At 42.8% G+C, this 25,911-nt stretch overlaps 1 protein-coding gene and 1 non-coding gene across 3 annotated transcripts in view; both read right to left on the bottom strand.

Moving 5' to 3' along the window:
• Nucleotides 1-20,844, bottom strand: part of LOC133648577 (intraflagellar transport protein 172 homolog) — a 28,879-nt gene extending 8,035 nt beyond the window's left edge. The window contains exons 1-37 of one of the 2 annotated variants that reach the window (XM_062044805.1): nucleotides 20,619-20,844; nucleotides 20,199-20,342; nucleotides 19,951-20,063; nucleotides 19,843-19,882; nucleotides 19,705-19,770; nucleotides 19,482-19,561; nucleotides 19,312-19,399; nucleotides 18,799-19,013; nucleotides 18,613-18,736; nucleotides 18,432-18,527; nucleotides 18,160-18,321; nucleotides 16,753-16,806; nucleotides 16,550-16,653; nucleotides 15,779-15,864; nucleotides 15,366-15,478; nucleotides 15,089-15,256; nucleotides 14,849-14,985; nucleotides 14,632-14,739; nucleotides 13,038-13,122; nucleotides 12,868-12,960; nucleotides 12,693-12,770; nucleotides 12,130-12,378; nucleotides 11,948-12,026; nucleotides 11,746-11,866; nucleotides 11,126-11,270; nucleotides 10,333-10,422; nucleotides 10,150-10,247; nucleotides 9,929-10,064; nucleotides 9,740-9,856; nucleotides 4,404-4,546; nucleotides 4,229-4,322; nucleotides 3,882-3,946; nucleotides 3,515-3,695; nucleotides 2,681-2,790; nucleotides 906-1,035; nucleotides 306-404; nucleotides 119-228 (exon numbers count right to left, since the gene is read on the bottom strand). In XM_062044805.1, coding sequence (XP_061900789.1) covers nucleotides 119-228; nucleotides 306-404; nucleotides 906-1,035; nucleotides 2,681-2,790; nucleotides 3,515-3,695; nucleotides 3,882-3,946; nucleotides 4,229-4,322; nucleotides 4,404-4,546; nucleotides 9,740-9,856; nucleotides 9,929-10,064; nucleotides 10,150-10,247; nucleotides 10,333-10,422; nucleotides 11,126-11,270; nucleotides 11,746-11,866; nucleotides 11,948-12,026; nucleotides 12,130-12,378; nucleotides 12,693-12,770; nucleotides 12,868-12,960; nucleotides 13,038-13,122; nucleotides 14,632-14,739; nucleotides 14,849-14,985; nucleotides 15,089-15,256; nucleotides 15,366-15,478; nucleotides 15,779-15,864; nucleotides 16,550-16,653; nucleotides 16,753-16,806; nucleotides 18,160-18,321; nucleotides 18,432-18,527; nucleotides 18,613-18,736; nucleotides 18,799-19,013; nucleotides 19,312-19,399; nucleotides 19,482-19,561; nucleotides 19,705-19,770; nucleotides 19,843-19,882; nucleotides 19,951-20,063; nucleotides 20,199-20,342; nucleotides 20,619-20,657 — 4,160 coding nt within the window. In that variant the 5' untranslated portion in view covers nucleotides 20,658-20,844. The remainder of the gene's footprint in view (nucleotides 1-118; nucleotides 229-305; nucleotides 405-905; nucleotides 1,036-2,680; nucleotides 2,791-3,514; nucleotides 3,696-3,881; nucleotides 3,947-4,228; nucleotides 4,323-4,403; nucleotides 4,547-9,739; nucleotides 9,857-9,928; nucleotides 10,065-10,149; nucleotides 10,248-10,332; nucleotides 10,423-11,125; nucleotides 11,271-11,745; nucleotides 11,867-11,947; nucleotides 12,027-12,129; nucleotides 12,379-12,692; nucleotides 12,771-12,867; nucleotides 12,961-13,037; nucleotides 13,123-14,631; nucleotides 14,740-14,848; nucleotides 14,986-15,088; nucleotides 15,257-15,365; nucleotides 15,479-15,778; nucleotides 15,865-16,549; nucleotides 16,654-16,752; nucleotides 16,807-18,159; nucleotides 18,322-18,431; nucleotides 18,528-18,612; nucleotides 18,737-18,798; nucleotides 19,014-19,311; nucleotides 19,400-19,481; nucleotides 19,562-19,704; nucleotides 19,771-19,842; nucleotides 19,883-19,950; nucleotides 20,064-20,198; nucleotides 20,343-20,618) is intronic. The other variant, XM_062044806.1, reaches the window with a different exon arrangement.
• Nucleotides 20,845-21,698: 854 nt separating this feature from the next.
• Nucleotides 21,699-21,770, bottom strand: trnaa-ugc (transfer RNA alanine (anticodon UGC)). The gene has a single exon. It is a non-coding gene; the product is annotated as a tRNA-Ala (tRNA).
• Nucleotides 21,771-25,911: the final 4,141 nt, after the last annotated feature.

Raw genomic sequence — 25,911 nt, 5'->3', positions numbered from 1 at the left:
AGACAAGAGTGATGCAATGGAGAGAGGAGTGTGTTTCCATGCAAAAATAAAGCATGTGATGAACATAATAATATAGCGTAGATGATTGAAATATGTACAGTATGTATGTTTAGCACACCTAGGCTCCAGCTCTTTGGCCACCCTCTTGGCTTTGTTCCACTCCTCCCCCTCCATGAGGACGTCGATGGCATCCTTGATCAGGCCCACGTGTAAATACTGCTCGGCGGCCTTCAGTGTGATGCATGTAGAGGTTAAGAATAGTCCCATGGAACTAAATAAATCAACCTGTGTTCGCGTTGACCCACAGTGTTGTACTTTCTCAGCTGAGCGAGGCGAGGCCCCACCACCTGGACCACCTTGACTGCTCGCTCCTCACCCAGGAACTTGATTGACAACTCTGCAGCCTGGACACATATACATTCATGGAGGTAGTACGTTCAGATAACATGTTGCACTTTTCATTAACTGAGCCACTTGGCTGCAATAATGAATCCGTCTGATGCACAGAAGCAGAGGTCACATGTTGTCATCTATGACAGAGGGCAACCTCTGATGAGTCAGGGATTGTCCTGAAATCTAACATCCACATTTAGCTGCCTTATTGACTTGCTCCTGAGCAAACACAAGCTCTGCCTGTGATGCAACATTTGCTGCCTTCCGTCAAACTGCCACGTTATTGATCTTGACAACCCTGTGATCTTTGCTTTAGTCAAGTCAGTAAGGGTAGAATTGTTGATTGGCACTTTTGAGCCCGCAGCAGAAAAAAGAGATCACGTGACCTTCATGTGACACGCTGACCTTTCCTACAGGAAACATCTTTTCCATGGTAGAGACATCAATCTAACTGTCTGGCACCGTGCTCCACTGCAAGCTGGTAAACACACGACCAACCTGAAAATGCTCACCTTGATCCAGCACTTCTCCATGAGTGCTACATTAGGGTCGTCCTTCACCTTTAGGTAACATTCCACCGCCCGGGAATATTCACCAGACTGCTCCCATTCCCGCGCCTGTTCCAGCAGACCTTGTACACCTCTGGAAGCACACATCCACACACACACATGTACACAATACACAAAAAATCAGTAGCCAAATCAAGTTGACATTCTGATGTGAATGTTAAACCTCGATTAGAAACTTCCATCCATCCATCCATCTATCTTCTTCTGTTTATCTTAGGTCAGGTCGCGGGGGCAGCAGCCTAAGCTGAGAAGCCCAGACTTCCTTCTCCCCAGCTCCTTTGTCCAGCTCCTCCAGGGGGATCCTGAGGAGTTCCCAAGCAAGCTGGGAGACACAGTCTCCCCAACGTGTCTTGGGTCTTCCCCATGGCCTACCACCGGTCGGACGTGCTTTAAACATCGCCCCAGAGAGGCGTCCGGGGGGCATCCTGACAAGATGCTCAAACCACCTCATCCGGCTCCTCTCGATGTGGCGGAGAAGCGGCTTTACTTTGAGCTACTCCCGAATGACAGAGCCTCTCACCCTATCACTAAGTGGGAGCCCCACCACCCGACGATAGAAACTCATTTTGGTCGCTTGTACCCGTAATCTTGTCCTTTCGGTCATAACCCAAAGATCATGACCGTAGGTGAGAATGCGAACATAGCTCGACCAGTAAAGTGAGAGCTTTGCCTTCTAGCTCAGCTCCGTTTTCACCACAACGGATCGATACAGGGTCCGTACCACTGCAGACGCCGCACCGATCCGCCTGTCGGTCTCACCATCCACTCTTCCCTATCCACTCTTCCCTCACTCGTGAACAAGACTCAGAGGTACTTGAACTCCTCTACTTGGGGCAAGATCTCCTCCCCAACCCGGAAATGGCACTCCAACCTTTTCTGGGCGAGAACCATGGACCGGGACTTGGAGGTGCGGATTCTCATCCCAGTCACTTCACCCTCAGCTGCGAACCCTTCACCCTCAGCTGCGAACCAATCCCGTGAGAGCTGAAGATCCTGACCAGATGAAGCCAGGAGGACTACGTAATCTGCAAAAAGCAGAGACCTAATTCTGCAGCCACCAAACCGGGTCCCCTCAAAGTCCTGACTGCCCCTAGAAATTTGGTCTATAAAAGTTGTGAACAGAACCAGTGACCCTCACTGGAAACGGGTCCAACTTACTGCTGGCAATGCAAACCAAGATGTGGCACCAGTCATACACGGAACAGACCGCCACAATCAGGCTGTCTGATAGGAAAAAAAAAAGGAATAATATTCTCTTCCAAGCATTTTGTCCAATTTCAACCTTCAAATTCAGAGAATCTTTTTTTCACTTGATTCCTTTTGACAAGGATGCGCAGGCCGTATTCAAGCTGAACAAAAAAGTAGCAGCCAGAGTTGAATAATTCAGTGTGTTTTTGCTTAAAAGCAACATCTTCCTCCATCGTTTCCACAGGCAACATTTGATGCTCTCTCCCACGAGTCGTTAAGAGTAGAGACGAGCTGCAACTTGGCCAGCTCACACATCACTCCTGGTTGGGGAGTTTTGCGCTGGACTGAGCTCTTCAAGCTCAGGCTTTGTGTGTACTGCTGGGCCTTCAAGTGACCCCAGAGACTTGAAAGGTTTAATCCACACCCAAGCTAACATCTTACAGCATCATTAGGTACTGAGGTGATTAGCAGCTGAATGCTAAAAGCAAAGCTAGTCTAAGTTCAAACGGAGTGTTGATGTTTGTTCTCACCGCATGCCCTTCTTGGTGGCCTCCTTCTCGTACTCCTCCTGAAGAAGGGAGAGCTTGTTGGGGAGGTACTCCTTGCAAATGCGAATGGCGTCGCTCCACATGTCAGCATCCTGAGAAACAAAGCAACATTACTACACAGCTTTAAAACACACTTTTATGCAGATCCAGAAAAAGGCACTCATGAAGCTTGCATCAACCTCTTGAGAACCAATGTCCTCGGCAGTAGACATTCGTTTTAGGTGTATTTCTTTTGTCAGTTACGAATATCTAAATAAATGTCCAATGCAAAGGATCTCTAATAAGATTGTGTAGCTACTAGAGGTGGGAATCTTTGGGCACCTCAAGATTCGATTATGATTCAGAAGCTATGATACTATTAAAAATCTATTATTGATGCATGTTTAATTTTTGTATATTGATGCAGTTTTACGATTATTTTTGTTTCACTAAATAAGCGTTTAACACTTGCAACTTAAAAAAACACTTAATTTGGAATAAGAAACAGTTCCATTAATTCCCACATGTATTAAATGAATGAAAATGTGTGCAAAACTGGAACATAAAGGCCCTATAACAAAGAGCTGGTCAGATTTCTCAGTAAGGTGGCTCGCTGCAGTCAGACAAATTTTAAAACTGTCTGCATTACTTTTACAATAAATAAATCGATTATTTACTAATTGATTCTATAATTGACCATGTCCAAATTGCGATGCATCTAAAAATCAATGATTTCCCCCACCTGTATCTAGTAGCTACTGTAGCAAAACAAGCAAATAACATTAAATGAAAGTTAACTGTTATTTATACAGCTCTACTACCTAAAACTCCAGTCACCTTGTAGTATTTAACAGCCAGGTCGGATCTCTCTGCTCGGAGCAGGAGGGCTTCAGCCTTCTGGTAGTCTTTCTGTTCAAAGCAGAACTTGGCGTGGCCCACCAGAACCTCCGGGATGCTCTCTGGATCGTGGCTCTCGGCCACGCGCTGCGCAGCGGCCCAGTCTTTGTTGTGTGCATACCTGGAAGAAGGGTTACAACACAAAAATAGTCTCTCTTTTTTAAAAGGCCAAAATGTGCTAATACTGAAGCAACTATCTTTTCATACAAAACTTCTTGTCCACAATTGTTGCATCACTCTGAAATTATTTACAATGGACGTAACTCTGTAGAGTGATGACATCAACAGATCAATCACATGTACTCACATATGCACGGCTTCTTTGGGCTTTCCTGCTTTAATGAACTCTAGCTCAGCCTCTGCAAACTTGCCCTGGAAGGCAAAAGAGGAATATTGAGATGGTTTATGGCAGGGGTGTCAAAACTTGTTTCCAGAAAACAAATGGGATTCCACTTTGATACTTTTTATAGGTGACAAAGCAAATAGTGTATTATCTTATAATACATCCCATTAATATTAAATGAGTGGCATTCTTAGACTATTAGGGCCAATATAACAGACTGAGCTTTAGTAAAATGGCCAAGAGGCTGCTGGTTGGACACCCCTGACTTTTGGTGTATAGCAGATGGAGACGGTAGGTATCTACACATGTACCTCGTCTTCCAGATACATAGCATGTTTCAGGTGGATCTCCGGTATCTTCTCCTTGTTTGAAAGACGAGCCAGTTCGAAGGCAAAGTCGAATAAGCTGCAGAGCACAACACAGAAATAAGCTCACGTAATTTTTGGACCATGCAGCTCGTGCTCGCTGTGACGCCTTGCATCTTACAAGTTGTTTGACGCTGATTCGATGCCGTATTCCAGCAGACCAAATTTGGTGAGCAGCTTGACGGCTGCCTCTCCTCCCAGACTCCTGGCCCACACATAAGCCACCTGCTTCTGAGCGTTTGCACCGCCATGGCTTTTGGCGATCTGACAAACACGCACACACGCACGCGAACAGACGCACAAACACATACAAACATCACATGGTTGTAAGGTATTGTGACAGCAATGACCTTTTAAGAGTGTAGTGCAAAAAACGGTAATAACCATTGCCCCGATATTGAGCTGACAGTTTATACCAATCTCAAGCAGGAGGTAAAATAACATTTTCTGAAAAAAAAGAAGACTTATCTTTTGCATCTCACTGTTGCATATTCTGTTTGAATTCAGAAACAAACGAGCGCCATGGTCTCTTTCTGGCACAACCAGACAAATTCATCAGACCAATTAGAGCATCGAAATTTGATGACATCATCCAACATCAGCGCCCATGTTCTGTCGCTTTGTGTCTGTTTTGCCGTTATTGTAGCTAAATTAAAGCATCATTAATGAGTAACTTTGATAAAATCAGTGAGCGTGTGGTGCCCTCATCTACTGGGCGCAAAAAGAGCTGCCCTGATAAATCTGAGCGGTACGTGAGCAACAAAGATCGACACAGTGTGATCAGAAAATTCCTGTTGTTGATTGATGACTTCTTGCAATCTTCTGGACAGACTCACCTGGCCAAAACATAATTCAAGGTGAGCAGAACCTTTCTTTTTAGATAAAATCTGCTTTAGGAGTCTGTCCTGAAGTCTGTAAGTCAAACACTGTTTTGTAATCCCAAACGCAGAGTTGTGATTTTGATAGATTGATTGCATTTTTGCAGAGCCTGCCATTGCATTAAAATTGTAAATAAGTGGTTAACTCACGTCATTGTGTCTCGATTACCGTGACGGGCAGTTTCATTGACGAGTGAACTAATAGTTGGGTGTGGCTCACCCTGGGTAGTTGGTCGCCGCCTAAAAGAGTAACGGGTTGAAAGATCCCAGTGAGATAAGACACTGAAACGTAAGGAAGCGGGTTGATAGATCCCAGTGAGATAAGACACTGAAACGTAAGGAAGCGGGTTGAAAGATCCCAGTGAGATAAGACACTAAAACGTAAAGAAATAGACACAATGGCCTTGGAGTGTGACAAACAGAAATGTGATGGCGGCGGGGCAAAATGTGATGATTGGCTGCCTTTCAATGATCAATTGAATGTGCTTTTGGTGACAATGGAGGCCGCGGGGCGAGACAAAAAGGAACGATGTAAAGTAGTTAAGGAGATGACTCGAGCACAGGGCCAGGAACCTAACGGGCTAAAAGAAGGCTTACAGAACTTATGTGCTCGAGAATTTAAGCGTTTGACGAACGAGAAAAGGAAGCTAGAGGGAATTCGAATAAGCGGAAGCTACATGGAAAAAAGAAAAGCAGCTTAAGAACTGATAAAAATTGAGATAAAGAGGAAAAAATGGACTGATTGGTCTTTTGCCTGCCGCGCATGCGCAAGACAACTCAAACGACCCCCCCCAGACTTTGACTAAGCCACCCCCCTATGAAGTAAACCCGGTCCCATCTCTATACCCACTTGACTGTCACAGGAGGAGCCCTAGTGGTCGAAGCAGAAACAAACCTCTCTGGTCCACCCCCTCCTCCTGTGACAAGTGAGGGCGGTGCTAAAGCAGCTGCTGCTTTAAATTCAAACTCTCCTCCAAGACTAACGCTAACTCCTGAGTGTCAATCATCTCTGGTGCCTAAGTCCCAAAATAACAGCCACTCATCAGAAAACCTTCCGAGTATGCCTAATCTGACTAGGCAGCAGATAGTGCATGGGTCAACGCCAAATTCCTCACGGTGCATGCCAGACCATTTTGTTGACATGACTGACTGTCTCCAACCCCCCAAATGCCCTCCCCCTTCCTGCCCAGAAGAAGACAGCCTCTCACGTGCACATCAGACACAACAGAGCCAGCCTTTGTGGTCTCCTGTAGCTGCTAGTGGCTCGCTACAAGGCTACATTGACAATATCCCGGACGAGCCCCCAAATTGTTGCGTAGACCGCTCTTCCTCCCAAGGATTTTAAAGCTGCTGTCCACTCCCAAGTTCTTTTGATGGCAAATAAGCTGATGTTAAATTGACCACCAAAAGCAGTAGTTGGTATTTCGTTGTTTATTGGCAAAGCTTTGCCAATAATGAGACCAGCCTTGCACAAACTATCCCGATGCGTGGCTCTATCCGGTCTGCCTTCTTCTTCCCCTCCCCGTACTCTTCTACCACATTGTTTTGTCTACCGTTTGCATTCCAGAAGCTTCAAGGCCTCCACACAGTCAACCTTTTACTAAGCAGACAAATTGGAAAAGCACTAGCTGTTTTGTAATATGACTATGGAAGTAAAAAGTAACACAAAATATGGATATATGGAAAAGACCTGGTTCCATCACTCCCCCTTTAAGATCTTTTAATAAGATCTTTACTACTAGTAAAACACTTCTAAAGCACGCAGGTGCAGGGAACCTATGGCTCAGGTGGATGACTAGCATGGCTAAGAGCCAAAACCTGGGTGACTGTGTTGCTTGTTCTGCTGGACGTCCTTTTCCCCACACTTACCCCGCCCCTTTTAAGTTGACTGACATAAATGGCTCAAACTGTCTTATTTCCTTGTTCTCTAAACCCATGCCACCAGGGTGCGATTTGTTGGCTAGTGTGTACCCTCCTGTTGACAATTCCACCCGACTTCTTCCATTTGTGGCCCAAAAGCTGAATTACACGTGTTTTCAATTCAAAGGACCCTCTTCGTCCCCCAACAAATTGGGTGACATTAACCCTTCCTGGTGCACCACACTGATAGATGGCTCAAGGATAGGCCCTTGGGCACGAGCTGACTTATTCTGGTATTGTGGGGAGCACAGATTGTACATTAGAATTCCAACGTTATCCGTAGGGCTTTGTGCTATGGTTAGACTGGTGACCCCACTCACCCTAGTGGGTACCAAATTAACTCCCCTTGTAACTCCTGTCTCAGCTGCCACTCTAACTCCCCGCCGACACCGCCATGTTTTATCTCGGAGGAGTGTAACGGGCTCCTTCGATTTGATGAGAAACCCTGATGGTGTTTACTTTGATGCAATAGGCCAACCTAGGGGGGTCCCCTCACAACATAAATTGTGGTGTGAATCCTGTGCAGGTTTCGAAAACCTTCCTATCATTGGTGCTATTTTCCCTGTGACGGCTACTAAAAATGTTGAACGCATTAACTATTTTTTTTATAATCTGTTGAGACTGACCAACCTGACTCGTGACGCCGTTGAGGGACTTGCTGAACAACTTGCCCCGACCTCCCCCATGGCCATCCAGAACCGCATAGCCCTTGATCGCATCCTAGCCAAGGAAGAAGGTGTGTGTGCAATGTTTGGTGACCAATGCTGTACCTTCATTCCTAACAACACTGCCCCCGATGGCTCAGTTCAGAGGGCCTTAGAAGGCCTCCATGCCCTGTCCAGGGAACTTACTGAAGTTTCAGGGGTCTCTGACCCCTTCAAAGATTGGCTCCAGAGCACATTTGGCAGGTGGACTGACCTAATGAAGTCTGTCCTGGTCTCAATTTGAGTTTTTTTGGCCATCATAGCCTCATGTGGTTGCTTTATCGCCCCTTGTGCTAAATCTTTATGCACCCGCATCATTGTTAGAGCTGTAGAAGGTCAACCCCACCCTGTTTCTGGACTCGTTATGTCTCTGAAGGGGGTCGAGCAAAATGGAGACTTTCGAGAAATGTTGGTTTCCTTCCCCGACCATGACGACAGTGACGTGGACTCCCTCCATCTATCTCCAATGTAAATATGCTGTTGTTTTATTGCTAGCTTGGTCAAAGAAAAAAAACAGCACCTACTTTAATGTGGGGCGTGCTTTAGAAGTGTTTTACTAGTAGTAAAGATCTTATTAAAAGATCTTAAAGGGGGAGTGATGGAACCAGGTCTTTTCCATATATCCATATTTTGTGTTACTTTTTACTTCCATAGTCATATTACAAAACAGCTAGTGCTTTTCCAATTTGTCTGCTTAGTAAAAGGTTGACTGTGTGGAGGCCTTGAAGCTTCTGGAATGCAAACGGTAGACAAAACAATGTGGTAGAAGAGTACGGGGAGGGGAAGAAGAAGGCAGACCGGATAGAGCCACGCATCGGGATAGTTTGTGCAAGGCTGGTCTCATTATTGGCAAAGCTTTGCCAATAAACAACGAAATACCAACTACCGGTACTGCTTTTGGTGGTCAATTTAACATCAGCTTATTTGCCATCAAAAGAACTTGGGAGTGGACAGCAGCTTTAAAATCCTTGGGAGGAAGAGCGGTCTACGCAACACTGTCTATTGTCTGTGTACATAATGTACACTACTTTCGAGAATGACAAACGGAACAGTGTTGTTTTCTTGTGATGCAGCTGTCAATGTAATGATGTCATGATGCAGCGGTCAATTAAAAACCTCAAAGCCTTATATCAGGGATCACCCAAAAAAAACATTTGTTTGGAAGAAATTAATTCATTACAGTGATGGGAAATAAGCATTCCTTTAAAATAAAAGGTCTGTTTTCACTAATTTTTAGGGCAAGGCTGGCACCATATAGGATTACCCGTAGTCTGTTTTTGCAAAAATAATTGTTTGGAGTTTGGAGAATTTGTACAAAAATATAAACATTTTATTTTTGCAATAAATGTTGTATTTTTCATTTTGGTTGTTAGAAATGATTCAATTGTAACCCACATCAGCAGAATGGCTGTTTCAATAAAAGTTCCACAAAAAACATTGATTTGAACCAGTGATTCTCAAACTGTCTAGTGGTACACAGGCTCTATCTAGTGATATGCCAAAAAAAATCACTTAATTAAATATAATTATTTTATTTTATTCATTATTTAAGTGCAGTTTTATTTTCCTATATTCAAACACAGTTTTACTGTTCAAACTGTGTGTAATGTTACAGTGGCCAGAAATATTTAATATACTTGTTAAATAAAATCTCTGCCTTGTTTTTAATGAATACTTAGACGTACTACGCAACTATTTTAATGTTGGTCATTTTGGTGGTACTTGGAGAGCCAAGTGTATTTATTCTGAGGTGGTACTTGGTGAAAAAACGTTTTGAGAACCATTGATTTAAACAAAACAAGAAAAAATTATTTATCTGTTTTTGCGACTCAACTTTACATATGGACAATCGTATTGGGGCACATTCTACCTGCATGAAGTAAAAAGTGCAGAAAATATCCAATTACTGATTCATTGATAATGAGACGATTTGATCCAAACATAAAGGAATGTACCCTATATGCATCCTCCCACATGTCATGAAGTCGGTACATGTTGACAGCAGCCTTCCAGTCTTTAGCTTCCATCAGATAATGTTCCGCCTCTGAGAACTTGGACTCTCCCTCCAGCTCCTGCAGTCACCACAGAACATCAGTCGTATACAACCTGTAGCCAGTATGGACAAGGCAGAATCCGGAGCTCACCTTGGCCAGGTGGAGGTGGGTCTCAGTCAGTAGGTCGGGGTGATGTTTGGCTACCAGGCGCACCACATCGTCAAACATCTGCTTCTTCTTGTACATGGTGATGGCCAGATCCGTCTGGCTCACTGTGGAGAACAACCTGTTTGGCCATGCGGACGTGGACGTGTCAGTCATTGGATAAATTATGTTCCACTAACGATAAGAAAGGCAGAAGCTACATTGACCTCTCAGCCTCTTTTAGTTTGCCATCTCGCTCCATCTCCTGAGCCCGGCGCACGTAAAGGTCATTGACCTCCTCCTTGCTCATGCACTTCAGGGCCAGCTGTGTCACAAAAGAAGTACCATCAATAGACCTGCAGCGTGTTTAATACATCATTATATATTGATAAATCCTTCAACCTACTGACTTTGTGAGCCTCCTCCCAGCATCCTGCAGCGGTGTACATGTCAATTGCATCTTTAATATGGCCTGCCCTCACAAACAGTTGCTCTGCCACCTACAGAACATATTGAAAACACATTCCGCAACTGTTGACATTTAAAATGTCCATGTTACATCTGCTGTGGCTGTATGAATAAGCATGGACTGATCAAAGTTTTGATGGAAAGATGGGAGCATTAGGGAAGCGAGGAGACAAAACTACTGAATGCGGCACATTTTGCCAATTAAAAAGTGTCACGTCATTGCTTCTTCTGTGAAGTGGCAGGTATGGCTATGTGCGCAGCTTGTCTTTGTTAATATAGTTTGCAGACAATTACACTTTCCTCCAAAATGCACAGGTTGGGGAGCAGCAAGCTTGTTATCTTAATTACTTTGCCAGAACGTTCCCGTGGCGCAAAGAGACGCAAATAGATGACTATTTTCAGTCTGGTACCGCCTGCAGAGGCGGTTTTGCTCAGCTAAGCTCATCAAAATCACCCTGCATTGCTTTATTCCTCACTTTGTATTATCTAATCTTCTTCTCACCGTCAGCACTAATTCCCACCGCTGTGACAAACTTACAAACACATGTCGCTAATAAATACAAAGTGGCACCTAAGGGCTGTCAACATGACATTTGTCTAGTCAAGTACTGCCACATCTGCAACTTTGGCTACTCAGCAATATTAGTGCTCAGTAAAACATGTTCAAAGCAGGCTACCGAAGAATTGTGAATAGATTGTTTCCGGTGTCAATTAAATTATGTAAACTGTGCTCACCTCCAACTCCTGCAAGGAGGCGTAGTGCTGTGCTATCTTCAAGCAGTACACTGCGGCGGACGGATCCTCATTTAGCTCCAGGATGTGGACCGCTTTTTTCCACTGGCGAGCTGCGATGGCCGCCTCCACGGCTTTTCTGGTGCAGCTGCAGTGTATCCAAAAGGAGAAGTGACATGTAACATGTGGACATTGTTCAGTTTTGATTGACAGTCAGAAGGTATTCCTTTAACAATACAGAAGATCCCCACCTATTCACGGTATCACATTAGCTTTGTTTGCTTATTTGTTAGTGTAAAATTTAACCTAAAATCTGTTTAATAAGTCGAAGACACATATTGGGGTTAAAAGTATGATTAAGGTAGGCATTTTTTTTTATTTTATTTTTTTTAAAGGTCCGTAGGGAGTGGGGGGTTCTTGGAAGGTAACCCAACAAATAGCAGGCATCTACTGTGTGTTTATTATTCTTGTAGTGTCTCTAAAATGTTGTCCCTCTGATGGAGCTACACAAGAACATTTTCTAACACTGCAAACTGCAAGCATTAAAGTAAATGTGACTCATTCTTCCTGCTTTCCATCTGCCCAAGAATGTTTCTCTTCACTCGTCCTTCCCCCCTGCCTACCCCGCTTCGATGAAGTGGGTGATGGCTGCGTCCATCTGTTTCTGTTGGATCAGGTAGTCCCCCCAGGCCTCCTCCAGTTTCACTACCTCGGCAGGGAAGGCGTGGCGAGCCAGCTCCACGGCTACAGGATGGACCGTGCCAGATAATAAGTTGTTCATTTTGCTAACACACAATCAATGTGTTTGTGATGGTGATGACCTACCTTTACTGAAAGCATCTCCTTTGCGAAAGCACTCCAAAGCTCTCTGGTGGTTGTGTGTCTTCTCGTACAGGTCGCCAGCCTGTACAACAATGCACATTCACCCTGTTGTTGGTTCCGGGTCACACGAACCATTGATGACAACCTGTTTTATTTATAAGTTGTTGTGCCACGGACATCGCTACCTGCTCATAGTACTCAGCCTTGACGAGGTTGACGGTGATGCGGCTGACAGTGTCGCTGTTATTGACAATGTTCGACTTGCTCATGGCCAGGCGGGCGGCTTTTGCGGGAAGCCCCGCCTTCAGGTACAAGTTAATGGCGCTCTGGAAGTCTCCCTCGTTCTCCTTGACTTCGCCGGCCTTCTCGTGCTGACTTGTGTCTGTTAACCACTGGTAATAGTTTCCACGCAGGGTCTCCAGCTCAGGGTGGCCCTAAGTTCAGTCAACAGAGAGCAACAGATTGGGGCGGTGTGGCTCGGTTGGTAAAGCGGCCGTGCCAGCAACTTGACGGTTCGAGGTTTGATTCCCGCTTCTGCCATTCTAGTCACTGCCGTTGTGTCCTTTAGCAAGACACTTTACCCACCTGCTCCCAGTGCCACCCAAACTGGTTTAATTTTAGCTTAAAATATGTCACTATGTAAAGCGCTTTGAGTCTCTAGAGAAAAAAAGCACTATACAAATATAATATTTAGTCAGTCAGCGTGTTGCAAAACTGGATAAAGAATCACAGACTGAGGTCTTAGTACCTTTGCTTCAGCTACTGCGATACATTTGTCCCACATGTGGAGCTCCTGGTACATCTCTATGGCCTCATCGATCGCGTTCTGCAAAGACAAAGGAGACCCCCCAACACACACACACACTCACATTTATTGGAATCATGTTAATCTAATTGCACTATTCCCAACATATCTGACAGACCTGCTCCATGTAATGCATTTCAGCCAGTTCAATGTTCTTATCCAGCATGGCCATGCGCACCTGGACTTGATAGAACGCCATGCCATCACCGCCCTGGATGAGGCACATCAAAGCCTTATTAACTTTTTATAGACGTCATCTCATTACACATCATTAGACATAAATCCCACCATTTCCTGGGAAACCTTCTCAGCTATCTGGTTGGTTTGATGGAGGTAGCGAAGAGTGGAGACATCTCCCAAAGCTGCAAAACACCTGCAGCACAACTCAAGAAAGTCAATGGCTGGGATCTTTTTGTAATTGTATTTTAAAAATGTATTATATATAAATCTCATGGACACTGTTTAAAATTATTTTTTACAGAAAACTGTCAGTTTTGATACAAACATCTCCTAATGAAAATGTGATGCATAATTCGGCATGACCAGTTTTGGTCATTTTACCTTAAAAAAGTCGTTAGTTAGTTTAAATTACTTCTCCCAAAAAGTAATTGAGTAAGTAACTCAGTTACCTCATTGTAAGAGTAATTAGTTACTCAGCAAGGTAACTGACCTTATTTTTCTTTTTGGTATTTGTATACGTTATTACGTTTGATAACATCTTTAATGTCAAAGATGTTTACGTTAACTGATTTAAGAACACAACACTATATACGGTATTTCAGAACCTTTGGCATTTATCTGAACGCAATAGATTGCAGTCTGCCATATGACATGCATAGAAGTAAAAATGTATTAAAAAAATAAATATTCCGTAAAGTAACAACATTAAATATTGAAAGTACAAAACCCAATATGGTAACAAAAATTTTAATTTAGGTCAAAAGACACAAAATAACATTTGGCCTTTAAATAGTACAATTCTCTGTACCTCTATACAAAAATACAGCCTGTAAAAACTTTAGATAAAACCTTTTACCAAGTTTTGGGCAAACAAATGGTATTCAAGTGAAACGTTTAAAAACGTTCCTGGATGACATTCGGACAATAATTTGTGTATAAATATTGGGGTCTTTTCTTATGCTAATTTTAATCATTAAAGCGAGTAATTCTCTGATTCATCATGATTAATCCAAATTCCAAAATGTGAGGAATCCCATTCCAAAAATTGGCTGCATTTCGGCTTGGGTTTTGGGTTAGCAACAGCAATAAGTGCATGTTGGTATGTGTTGATGTGAGGTGCGATTTTAGTTGCTTGAGGCAGACGTGGATAAACGCGTTTTTCCTGGACATAGCGTGCATGTTACATAAACATTCTTGGCTTTAATTTCAATGAGCAAAAAGTAGTGCCGGTACTTGGAGTTTGACAACGCTACCTTTGAATTTCTCTGGCTACGGCTCGTCGCTATTATCGCGCGTTTGTTGCTTGTCAGATAGAACGTGCAGTGAGAGAGCGTGAGCAGGGCATGATCCGCCCACCCAGCCAACATCTTCAGTGCATTTACAATGGCGTCATCATCTCCCCCGTCCCCTCTCTGCAGGCAGCTTATGTGTGGCCGAAACCAGACACCTTGCGCTTCATTCAATCAAACTGTAGTAACGAGCCACTTCACATTCTCAGTAACAACAACGGCGTTGCAACGATGGCAACAGTAATTAATTAGATTACTCATTACTGAATAAAAAACTTTAGTATAACGCCGTTATTACCAACACTGAGCATGACATCTTGTTTTTCAGCACAGAGGAATAACACTGCAGAGAATAGGGAGACAAGCAATAATGTGCTATGGTAGGTGTGTGCCTGTGTGTAAACGATGCAAACCTTTCTGCTATGTGAACCTGGCGGGCCTCAAGGGCCAGATTGCGGAGCGTCTTCCACATGGCTTCAGTCTCTGGTGACATCTCCAGAGTCTCAAGGAAGGCTGTGACACTGAAGACAACACACACACACGCTGCAATGTTATGATTCTTGAAGACTCTTAATGGCAACACTGTTTACAAAAACACATTATAATATGAACATGGCGGAGTAGGCGTACGCTCCGTAGTCGCCATCATTGACCGCTGTGCCAAACTCGATGAGGCTTTCATCCAGTGTATATGTCACCGTATTGACACCTTCGGTCACAATGACGTCCGTCTTCCCTTCGGCTCTTTCCAAATCTTTGATGTCCCCCTGCAAAAGAGAGAGAACGCCAGGAGGACCTGGTTATTATTTTATTATAATTTGTTTATTCAGGAATTGTGAAGGCCATGACTTAACAGTGCTATCTCGTCACCTTGATGGGGAACATGGTGATGCTCTCTGGGCTGTCGATGCTGTACCATATGCAGAGGTTCCCCCGGTTCTGTGCCACCACCACGTCACTGCCGGGCACCCACTGGACGTAAGAGCTGAAACTGAGCAGCGTGGTTTTTACACCGCTCTCTATGTCGTACAGGTGCAACTGGAAAACAAACAATTGCATTATCATCACTATCATCTCTCGCTCTTTCCTTTGCCAAAGTGACGGTCTGTGCATTTTCTCCAACTTTCTGCTGAGGTTTCACTCTCACCCGCAGCTTCTTGTCCCGGAAGAGCAGTTTACAGCCGGTCTCATTGAGCTCCAGCCAGTCCACCTTGGAGTCGTGGCTGATGGTTCCCAGGGTGGACCCTGCCACCAGGTCCACTGTGGGAGGTGACATAAGAAAATAGCAGTTCTTAAGCTCTAAGAGGTCACTCCTGGCGTTGTATGAGGAGTTTTAATTAAACAAGCAGCCACACTAAGCAGTTTTTCTGCTTTAATGGGATTATTGTGATATCAGTTATGTGATGCATGGGGCCTATAGTATCTTTTTAATTCAAAACTGACTGTCAGCCTCCAAAGAAAAAGAATACATAACTGCTGTGCTGATACAATATATAGCTCACTGGTTATACAAACACACACACACACACACACACACAACACACACACACACGCATTTACCAACAGCGATGGTCTTTAGATCGACCAGGTATGCCAGCTTTTTGTTGATGTCAACTCCTTTTTGCTTCCTCTCATTGACACGCACGCTAGACACACAAAAAACAGACATCATTAAAACACAGCACTATACCCCCATCTAGTGTACATACCAAAACACATCCCTCTACCCCCATCTATTGTACACACTAAAAGAGAGCACTATACTCCCATCTAACGTACACACTAAAACACAGCACTATACTCCCATTATTGTACACACTAAAACACAGCACTATACTCCCCTTTTAGTATACACACCAATACAGAGCATTGTACCCCCATCTATTATATACACACTAATACAGAGCACTGTACCCCAATCTATTGTATACACTAAAACACAGCACTATACCCCCATTTAGTGTACGCACTAAAACGCAGCATACCCCCAAAACACAGCACTAAACCCACTTATCGAGTGTACGCACTAAAAAAACTTCCCTATTCCTCCCAGCAAGAATACAGACTAAAACACAAAACTAAACCCCCACCCCCATCTAGTGTACGCACTAAAAACATCCCTATACCTCCCAGCTTTTATACACACTAAATCACAGCACTATGCTCCCATCTACTATACACACTAAAACACAGCATGTACCCCATCTATTGTACACACTAAAACACAGCACTATACACACTAAACAGAGCATTATACATGCTTTTGTGTAAATACAAGTGGAAACACAAATGTGTGCTTTTGTTGTACACTGATTTCATTAGGTACTGTACCTGATGAGGTGAGGGTTCATGAATTCTGTTCTGACTGATCCCAGGACCTGGTTGTCGCTATACTCCACCAGGCTCAACTCCCCGGCGTTAAAAATCATGCACACCTATGACAAGACAATAAAATATAAACTTCTATTTACTGTATGTCTAATTTATTTGCTGCTGTCATTTAGTTCAGTTTAACTAGAAAAGACAGTACTTACTGACTCATTTTCAAAAAAAAACTTCTCGTTTCCCCCACCACCAGGCCACGGCACCTGAAAAAGAATCCTGTTATGAGTCAATTCTCTGCTCATTAATCAAGGAAAACTGGACAGTGATACCTGTTCTCACGGTCTAACATTATTTTTCTTTATTGTATCTCAGTTTCTGTTCCAATAGGTCCCACAAAAGCTGAATCGTATGAAAACTGAAGCAATTTTTCCCATAAAAAATAATGTAAATCCAATTAATCTGTCCAAGAGACCCAAAAATATAAACACTAAGCCATTTTTTATAAACAATAATTATAGTTTTATGTGCAGAAAACAATGCAAATACAAATAAATGGCAGATGAAATCGATAAATAAATATTTAACATTAATTTATCTTTATTGAACCGCTTGAATAAGAGGTTTTTTTTCTTCAAATATTGTTGGTAAAGACGACAAGGGTTTTCCCGACATGTAATTAATTGTGGCGCCCCACCACGGCAAAATAAAAGCTGCCATAAAATAAAATGGTAGTGTTTTACTTACAAACCATTGTTAATTTTGACAGCAGTTTTTAATTGAGTTTTAGTCATAGTCTTGACAAAAATGGATTTTAGTTTTAGTCAAATATTAGTCATCTAAATTGATTTGGTTTTAATTTAGTTTTAGTCAACGATTACATCACCTTTTAGTCAGCTAAAATTACAGTAGATTTACTCATCACCTTTTAGTCAGCTAAAATTACAGTAGATTTACTCAACAAAAATTTTAAGTATAAAAGATGAGGCCTCTTTAAAATGTATTTATAAGCACTTTTATTTAGACTACCTGCAAAACATTTGTTTAACACAAAGGTTGCATGATATTATGGTCAGGAATGATGCAATTAGTCATTTTTTGCTACACAGGTTAATGCCAATAAGTATCTTTCAGGCAAATGTTATTATGACGTCATATTGACCATGCCTCGAGTCACGCGCTCACCGCCACAGGTAGATTGCCAATCTGGTGGAAACCCTGACAGCTATGAGCCGAGAGACAGAGAAGAAGAGGCGAGAACCTCACAAACGTCAACGTTGTAATATACTACAAGTTCAATATAGTGTGCTGGCACACAGAATATTCTTTGGCCACATGGTGAATTATTTTGGGGTTGTGCTCAATAAAAAAGCACAGAGATTGAGTCACTAACGCGTGGGATTGTTTGTTTGGGCACTCAATTTTGTGAAATGATACGCCGGCAAACAGACTAGTTTGTCACACAAAATGTCTAATCGTGTAATAAACACAACATTTTGGCAGTAATTTTCTCCATAAAAAAAATGTGTACGAAATGTGTAGCACTAAATCTAGCTACAGCTGTAAACAAAAATTTTTTTAGCCAATCACGCCCTGCCGTGGACAAAGTAAGCACCAACCTCACTGAGTTTGTTGGCCAGCATGTCTCCCAGCAGCAGCGTGTCGGAAGTGTGAGCCACCAAATAACGGTCTTTGCCCAGGATTTTCACCTCTTCTATCTCATAGCCATAGTAAGACTTAAGGACCACCCGTGCTTCTGTCGAGAGGTTCCTCACTATGACCTACAAAAGGACCAGGGAGGACATGTTGAGTCTCTAAATTTGTAGTTTTGGTTAAAAAAAATACATCAGTTAAGCGAACAGCAAAAAGATGATTGACAGTTTGTGTGTACCTGGCTAAGTCCCACATAGGTTACTTCAAACTTATTCCTATAGATGGTCCTTCGCAGACAGCAGTCAAATAGCTCCACACCTCCACATAGCGTCCCCTGTTACAACACCAGCAAATAAACAGCATCTATTGTATTCAGACATCTTTGCAGCTTACTGGGAATCACGAGTGGGAATATTTACAGCACAAAGACGAGACCCGTCCTTCTTCCAGGCCAAGCTGGTGATGGTATAGAGGTTGGTGATCTCTTTAGGCCTGGCCTCATCCCACACACCCCTCCTGGGAGCCCAGTTAAACACCCGCAACCTGGACGGGAAAGACAAGCGGTACATAAAAGGTCTCGACGGAGGACGGTGTCGCTCACTCACCTGTCGTAGCTCCCCAGCACCACCGACTGGCCGCTGGGGCTGCTGGCGGCCACCGTGAAGTCCCTCTCGGTGCGGTCGCGGCTGTAGTCGAATGTCTGCAGGATGTGACCTTCTCGGCTATAGGCCACAACCCTCTTGTCACAGCCTCCGACCACGATGCTGTTTGCACCCCAGGCAAGGGCGTACGGGGGGCACACGTGCGTCAAAAGCTTCCCCTGCAGTAGTGAGAAACCACCTTTGTTACAAACTCAGTTGCCACTTTGTTAGGTGCACTATTAAATGCCATCCATTACAAATAATTCTGTCCTTCACAAGGTAAAAAATGCTTACTTTTGATTGACAATAATTTAATAATTAATAACAGTCAGTCGATGCAATAAATCTGTTTCTTCTATTTTCACACGTGTATGTGAAGTCCCTGTTTATGTGCAGTACTGTGCCTCTAACCCGATCGGCGGCCAAATGCTGTGTGTATCCCGTATGCTAAGGGACAATTGCGTCCTTCGTTGCTACCTGAGACTCTCCCGAACCTTCATCATCAAAGAAGTAACGAACAACGTTCCCGTTAGCATGTCCGCACAGGATGCCTTTCCCAGATACACTGAAAAGTAAGGACATAGGCTTAAAATAGATACTCGCACAAAAAGTTTTTTTGTGTTAAGCTATTAGAAAATAAGATTTACTTGGATGCGAGCGAGACAACACAGGACTCTGTGACGTAGATGGTTGACGACTTGTTGGTCACAACGTTGGCAAGGCGAACCTGTGATGAATTATAATTAAATCTTGATGGCGGTGAAGCACAAATCAAACTGCAGCGACACGGTGTACAAAAAGCATATATATTTATATTCATACCCTTCATAGAAAATACTCAGCTGATAAGTGTTAATGTCACTCTTTTACCTTTCCATCCACTAAACCATAAACAATGGAGTGCTCTGCAGGCCACATCAAACACGTCACTGTACTCTGAAAGAAAAATGATCATGCATGTCAAAAGCAACTTCCCAATGATGAACACAAACATGCATGTTTACTTACAGTTTGAATAAATTTGTTGCAAATTGTTTTCTTGTCCCCCCTGGAAAGCAAAAACATTTTTTACAGCAACACATACAAAGTGAGGGATTTATGTGTTTTTTTTGCCACCATTCTTCTCCAATCCTGTAGACATAAATGATATTGTCAGACTGTCCGATGGCGATTCTGGTAGAGTCTGGTGAAAACGCCATGTCGTTGACCACGTAGCTCTGCTTTCCATACTGACAATAGACCAAAAGACACAACAGGCATCATGTAAACATGTAAATGATGCATTATTTGATGATAATCAAGGGAACGTTCTAGCTAAAATGAGAACTATATGCCAATGGGTGCAAATGAATCAAGTGTGCCACCTTAGAGTCAATGGGCTTAGTGGAGAACTTGTCCCTCCTCTCCCCCTGCTCGTCATACAGCAGCACCACTCTGTCCACAGTGCAAACTGCTAATTTGCCGTTATTTGGGGCCCAGGCCATGCAAGTCACTTTGGCCGAACCTTCCTAGGTGACAAAAAACATTCAGTGTCAATGCTCGGCATCATTTAACAGTTGCAAATGGTGGAGCTAGTGTTTAGGTAATGCAGCACCAGTTGACACGTCGAAGTAATACCACACCACATCCGTTATAAAGCCTTTAATACACCACAAATGCACTACATGTATGTTTAAATACACCAACAAGCAAACCACATTATATTCTAGCCGCATTAAGTGTGACTTTTTAAACATCGCTTTTTAGCGTCAGCGAAATGAGCTCAAGCTAACCAGTAGTCTTACCTGCGGGGTTAGGAGTGTTTTTAGGTGCTTCAGTTGCATGGTGGCACCTCTGGCGCAGCCTCGGTGGAGTTCAATACTGTTAAATTAGTTGTTTTTTGTGACAAGCATCTTGAGAAAAACAACAAGTTGCGAGCCTAAATCCGAGGCGTCACCCGCTGCCATGGAGGCTGAGTTTGGGTTTTGCGTCCTCGGAAGTCCAGACTTTTTGCTATGGGAACAGTCGCCATCTTTATGACGTCACGACGAACATTACGAAATGCTATCGTAATTCAGACGCCACTGTTTAATTCTGATAGGGGAACTAAATCCCTACTGTCGAAACATGAATAATCTATGTATATATATTCGAAAATGTTTAAAACATGCTCAGAAGACATTCGAGCATTAGGAATCTGTGACGATACCAACCAAACCTACCCCCCTCCCCCTCCATATCCCACACCCCGGATTGTAAATAATGTAAATAATTCAATGCATATACTCTGATGATTATCTTGTGTGATGACTGTATTATGATGTTAGTATATATTTGATAGTATATATCTGTATCATGAATCAATTTAAGTGGACCCCGACTTAAACAAATTGAAATACTTATTCGGGTGTTACCATTTAGTGGTCAATTGTACGGAATATGTACTTCACTGTGCAATCTACTAATAAAAGTTTCAATCAATCAATCAAACAGTGCGCTGTTGCGCTGACTGATGACGTTAGCCATGTACCCGTTCTGAGAAATGGCGGCCTTCTTGTAAACAAACTGATCTCCTTAGTTACCGCGAGGCGAGGGCTTGTGGTGTGTTTAAAATACATGGTAAAGCTTGGTGTTTTTCCTAAAACAAGCACATTATATGTTTGTATAGGGTATGTTAATGCTTAAAAATACACGTTCACATACGTTGAATGAAGTTGTTTCTAAATATAATAATCACAACTTCAAAGGGCTATTAGCCTGTCAGCGCCAATGTGCAGTAAAAATACATTTGTTGACATACATTTCAGTAATTATGGATTTTTAAGATTTTATAACACGCAAATAGAAGCAACAGTTAATTGGTTTTAAAAAAAAAAAAAAAAGAGTGGAGATGCCGGGGATTGAACCCGGGGCCTCATACATGCAAAGCATGCGCTCTACCACTGAGCTACATCCCCTTCCGGAAAGTACCAGTCTCTAATGTTATTTTGTATTAATCACAAGTAGGCTTAACGCGTAAATGATGTTGATGCATTAAGAAAGCACTGAAATAGTAAAGTAGGTCTTGACAAAACAAAAGCTAACCATGATGACACGTGTGTTTGTTTCCACAAGGAAGATGACATGTTGCCACAAGGAAGATGACCTAGCAAAGCTTTGAAGATGTCATTGGTGTTCACAGGTTGTAGCATATATGCTGCAAAAATACATATATGGTGTGCAGGGACTGTGGGTCTCCACGTAGCTAGTAGTTCTTACACTGTCCTTAGAGTCTGTAATTGAGCATAGCGAGCATGCCTCCTAAAAAAGGCAAAGGCAAAAAGGAAGGAAAGGCTCGTAAGGCCAAACCACCCCCAGAGCCTGAGCCTCCGCCCGAATTGTCTGAGGAGGTGAAGGCCATGATAAAGCAAATCGAGCAGCTCCAAAAAGATGTGGAAAATGAACTAAAGGAGAGAAACAAATTCCAATTGGAGGTGGACATGATCCGCACTTTCTGGGAGGGCACCGGCCAAAAGCTGGAGGAGGCCAACGCCCGGCTCATCAACTTGTACAGCGAGATCGAGACAGACGAGCTCAACCACAGGCAAGAGATCAAAGAGTATTTGGGAGAAATCAAACTCTACAAGGAGGACTTCAAAAAGCATCAGAAAGGGTTTCACAAGCACGTGCACAAAGAGGAGGACGCGGATGTGAAGCCCTATGAGAAGGAGCGGGGTGAAATGATCCTGGACGAGCAGCTGGACATCGAGGACACTGTCAACACGGTAAAGATGAAGCACAACGACGACCTGGCCAAAAAAAAAAAAGAGATGAGGGAACAACTGCTGCAAACAGAGCAGAAGTACAAGAAAAAGCTGGAGCTGCTCCAACATGACCTGACTAACAAAGAGAAGACCAAGCTGAGTGAGAGAGAACATTACTGGAGCAGCCTCATTCACAGTCTCCAACAAGACCACGACAAAAGGTACAGAGAATTTGACGCTTTCCTTGATGAGTGCAAGAAGAAGGACCTGCGTCACAAAGACAAGGTCAGCAAACAAATTCAAGTGTTTGTCGCCACGGAAGAGAACAAAAAACAACGTATGGTTGGATCGCTGGATGCCATCATGTTAAAACAAGAGAAAAAAAAAGTCCAGACGCAGATCACAAAACTCCAGAAGCTCCTGAGAAACCCAATCAGGAAGAAGCACCCCAATGAAAAAATCAAACGTCAGGAACTGAGTGAATTGAAACAAGATTATGAGCTACGTGATCAGAAGTTCAAGCAGCTTCAGCTGGACATTGACGAGCTGCACAGGAAGTTCCAGCAGAACATCCAGGACATCAAGCAGAGAGCAGATCAGGAGAACGCACAACTGGAAGCCACACTCAACTCCCTGACGGACAAACTCAGCGGGATGCAATCTCGAATTTGCTCGCAACTCTTCGGCATCAACCTCGCCACCCTGGGTGGACTGATAAACACAGCGGGGGACAACCTGACCTCGGCAGACCCGGGAACTACCCAGGAGCACTGGAGCCGGAATACCAGGCTCAACCAGACCGTCGCCTGGCAGCTACAAAATGTGAAAGAGCTTCTGCAGCGAGATGTTGAGACTGCAGTCAAGGAGAGGACTGCTCTGACCAAACTGATCAATGAAAAGATTGATGAGCTGTTCCAGGCAAAGAACGAGCTACAAAAAGTCACTTGGGACCTTTTGGAGGCAATAAAGACTAATTCTGGAAAAGTCCTGCAGGATTCCGCTACAGAACCCGTGGAGCCAGAGGTCCATCTCCAGGACGACAGGCAGCCGATGGGTGGCCTGATGGACGAGATTGTGAAAATTGCATGCAAGAATCCTGCGGACGATTTCGGAGCCAATGTGACCTCCTTGATATTTGACCCGGTCATGGACATGCAGCTGAGAAACACAAAGGAGCTCCTTCAGAGTCACACCGAGATGGCCACCAAGAGGCGGACCCAGCTGATCTTGCTGTTAAATGACAAAACGCACGAGCTGCACGACATCCAAAGCAAAGTCAAAGAAACCTATCTGCAGCTGAAAAGGCAGAAAATAGTCGCGTCTAAAAACCTAAACGTAGAGGATGCTTTGTTGCTCCTCACCATAATGTGACGGCCATCTTGCATCAAGTCAGTCATTATAAAACGATTGTGCATAATAAAAAAAAACATTTGCCGTAATGTTCTTAGTCTGGGTCTGTGTCTGTCTGACTTTTCAGTTCTGAAAATAGAACCATGAAAAACAATCTTAGTGAGACAAGCTAAGAACAATTGAGATTGAGGAAAGGCAGCAAGAAAAAGTACTGCAGTAGCGCAGGGGAGACTATGGAGTTTATTACTGCATCCTTTACAACTAAGGCACTTTAACAAGCTTGGCAAATGTCTGTTATCCTTATCAAGCAGACCTTACCTTGTCAGTGTCAATACAGAAACTAATTTTACCAGAAACATACCTACTTTACTATTAACCTTAGATGTTCCTTGTTTAATGATTGTTAGAAATATGGGTTACTTCACCTGATGAGCAAATGAGTTGAGCATTGACTGCTAAAAATTAAGAAGTGCCCTCAAAAAAGGTATACTCTCACAGTATAGTAACCCTCATGGTCTGTGTTAAACTTTACCTTAAAAACATTTCAATTGCTGAAGACCAGTCACATTTAGGGTTGTCAAAAGTATCGATACTTTCAAAGCTTCCTTTCATTTCAAAGATTTTAGAGAAAGAATTGCTTTTACAATGTCAGCTATTGAAATGCGGCTATTGATGTTTTTCAGTCCGGTTTTAAAGCCTTTCATAGCACCGGATCTGCACTTTAGAGGGTTTTTAACGACTTTTTAACATCCACTGATTCTGGCAATTCTGCTATTTTAATTATTTCAGATCTAAGTGCTGCATTTGACACAGTAGATCACACAACTCTCATTAGTCGCTTAGAACAATGTGTGGGTTTAAGAGGCACACCCTTGAAATGGTTCAGGTCATATCTGACAAACAGAACTTTCAAGTTCCAAATTGATGATTCTGCTTCAGTCTGCGCTCCCTTGTTCTGCGGTGTCCCTCAGGGCTCGATCGTAGGACCAATCCTGGTTCCACATGTTTAAAATCACTTTTAGACACTTGTGATTTAGGGCTATATAAATAAACATTGATTGATTGATTGATTTTAAATTGTCTAGATGACGTAAAAGCTTGGTGGCAGTAAACTTCTTAAATTTAAATGAAAACAAGACGAAAATAATTTTATTTGGCTCACAAGTAAACCAGAATGCTCGCCTCAGTGATCTGGACCCGATGATGCGTTTTTTAAACCCACAGTCGAAAATTTTGGTTTTAAATTTAATAATGATTCTACATTGGAACAGGAGATTAACTTTGTTGTACAATCCTTTTTTTTCATTATTTAAGATTTTTAGCACAAATTAAATCTGTTCTATCTTTTATGACTTTGCGCCATTTTGTATCATTCAAGATTTTTTGCACAAATTAAATCAGTTTGATCTTTTAATGACTTTGCGTGGGTAATCCATGCTTTTATTTTATCACGTGTGGACTACTGCAACTCCCTTCAATGGCTCCAGTTCATTGTAGAATTCATTTAAAAATGTTATTGTTTTTAAATCTAACGGATTAGCGCCAAAATTTATGTCAGACCTTCATGCATTTTCTGCTGTGGCTCTAAAACTTTGTAACCATATCCGTCTTGCTATTCAGACGGTTCCCTCTTTGATGACTTTTAAATCACGTCTTAAAACACATTTTTACTCCTTGGCCTTAAAACTTGCATGAGAGTTGTGTGATTTTAGTCCATTTTGTTTTATCTACTTTATGTATTCTCTTTTTAAGTTTTTTTAAATTTGTTTTACAAATGTGTGTTTTAACTCTTTTGCAGCACTTTGTGAAACTGTTATTGTTTTTTAAAATGTGCTGTATATAAAATGGATTGGTTTTGATATTTTGACATCAGCACCCAAAAAATACAATGATACCTGCTTTTTTTCAGTTTCGTCTATCGAATACCGTGCAACAATTTTTGCTTGAGCTGTGTCAATACTCGGCGCTTGAGCACTGAGTCTTGAAAAACTTAGCCAGTTTTTCA

Source organism: Entelurus aequoreus, linkage group LG04 (assembly GCF_033978785.1).
Source record: "Entelurus aequoreus isolate RoL-2023_Sb linkage group LG04, RoL_Eaeq_v1.1, whole genome shotgun sequence".
NCBI classification, from domain to species: Eukaryota; Metazoa; Chordata; class Actinopteri; order Syngnathiformes; family Syngnathidae; genus Entelurus; species Entelurus aequoreus.
The sequence above is the reverse complement of the archived record's forward strand: the minus strand, read 5'-3'. Positions and strand labels throughout refer to the sequence as shown.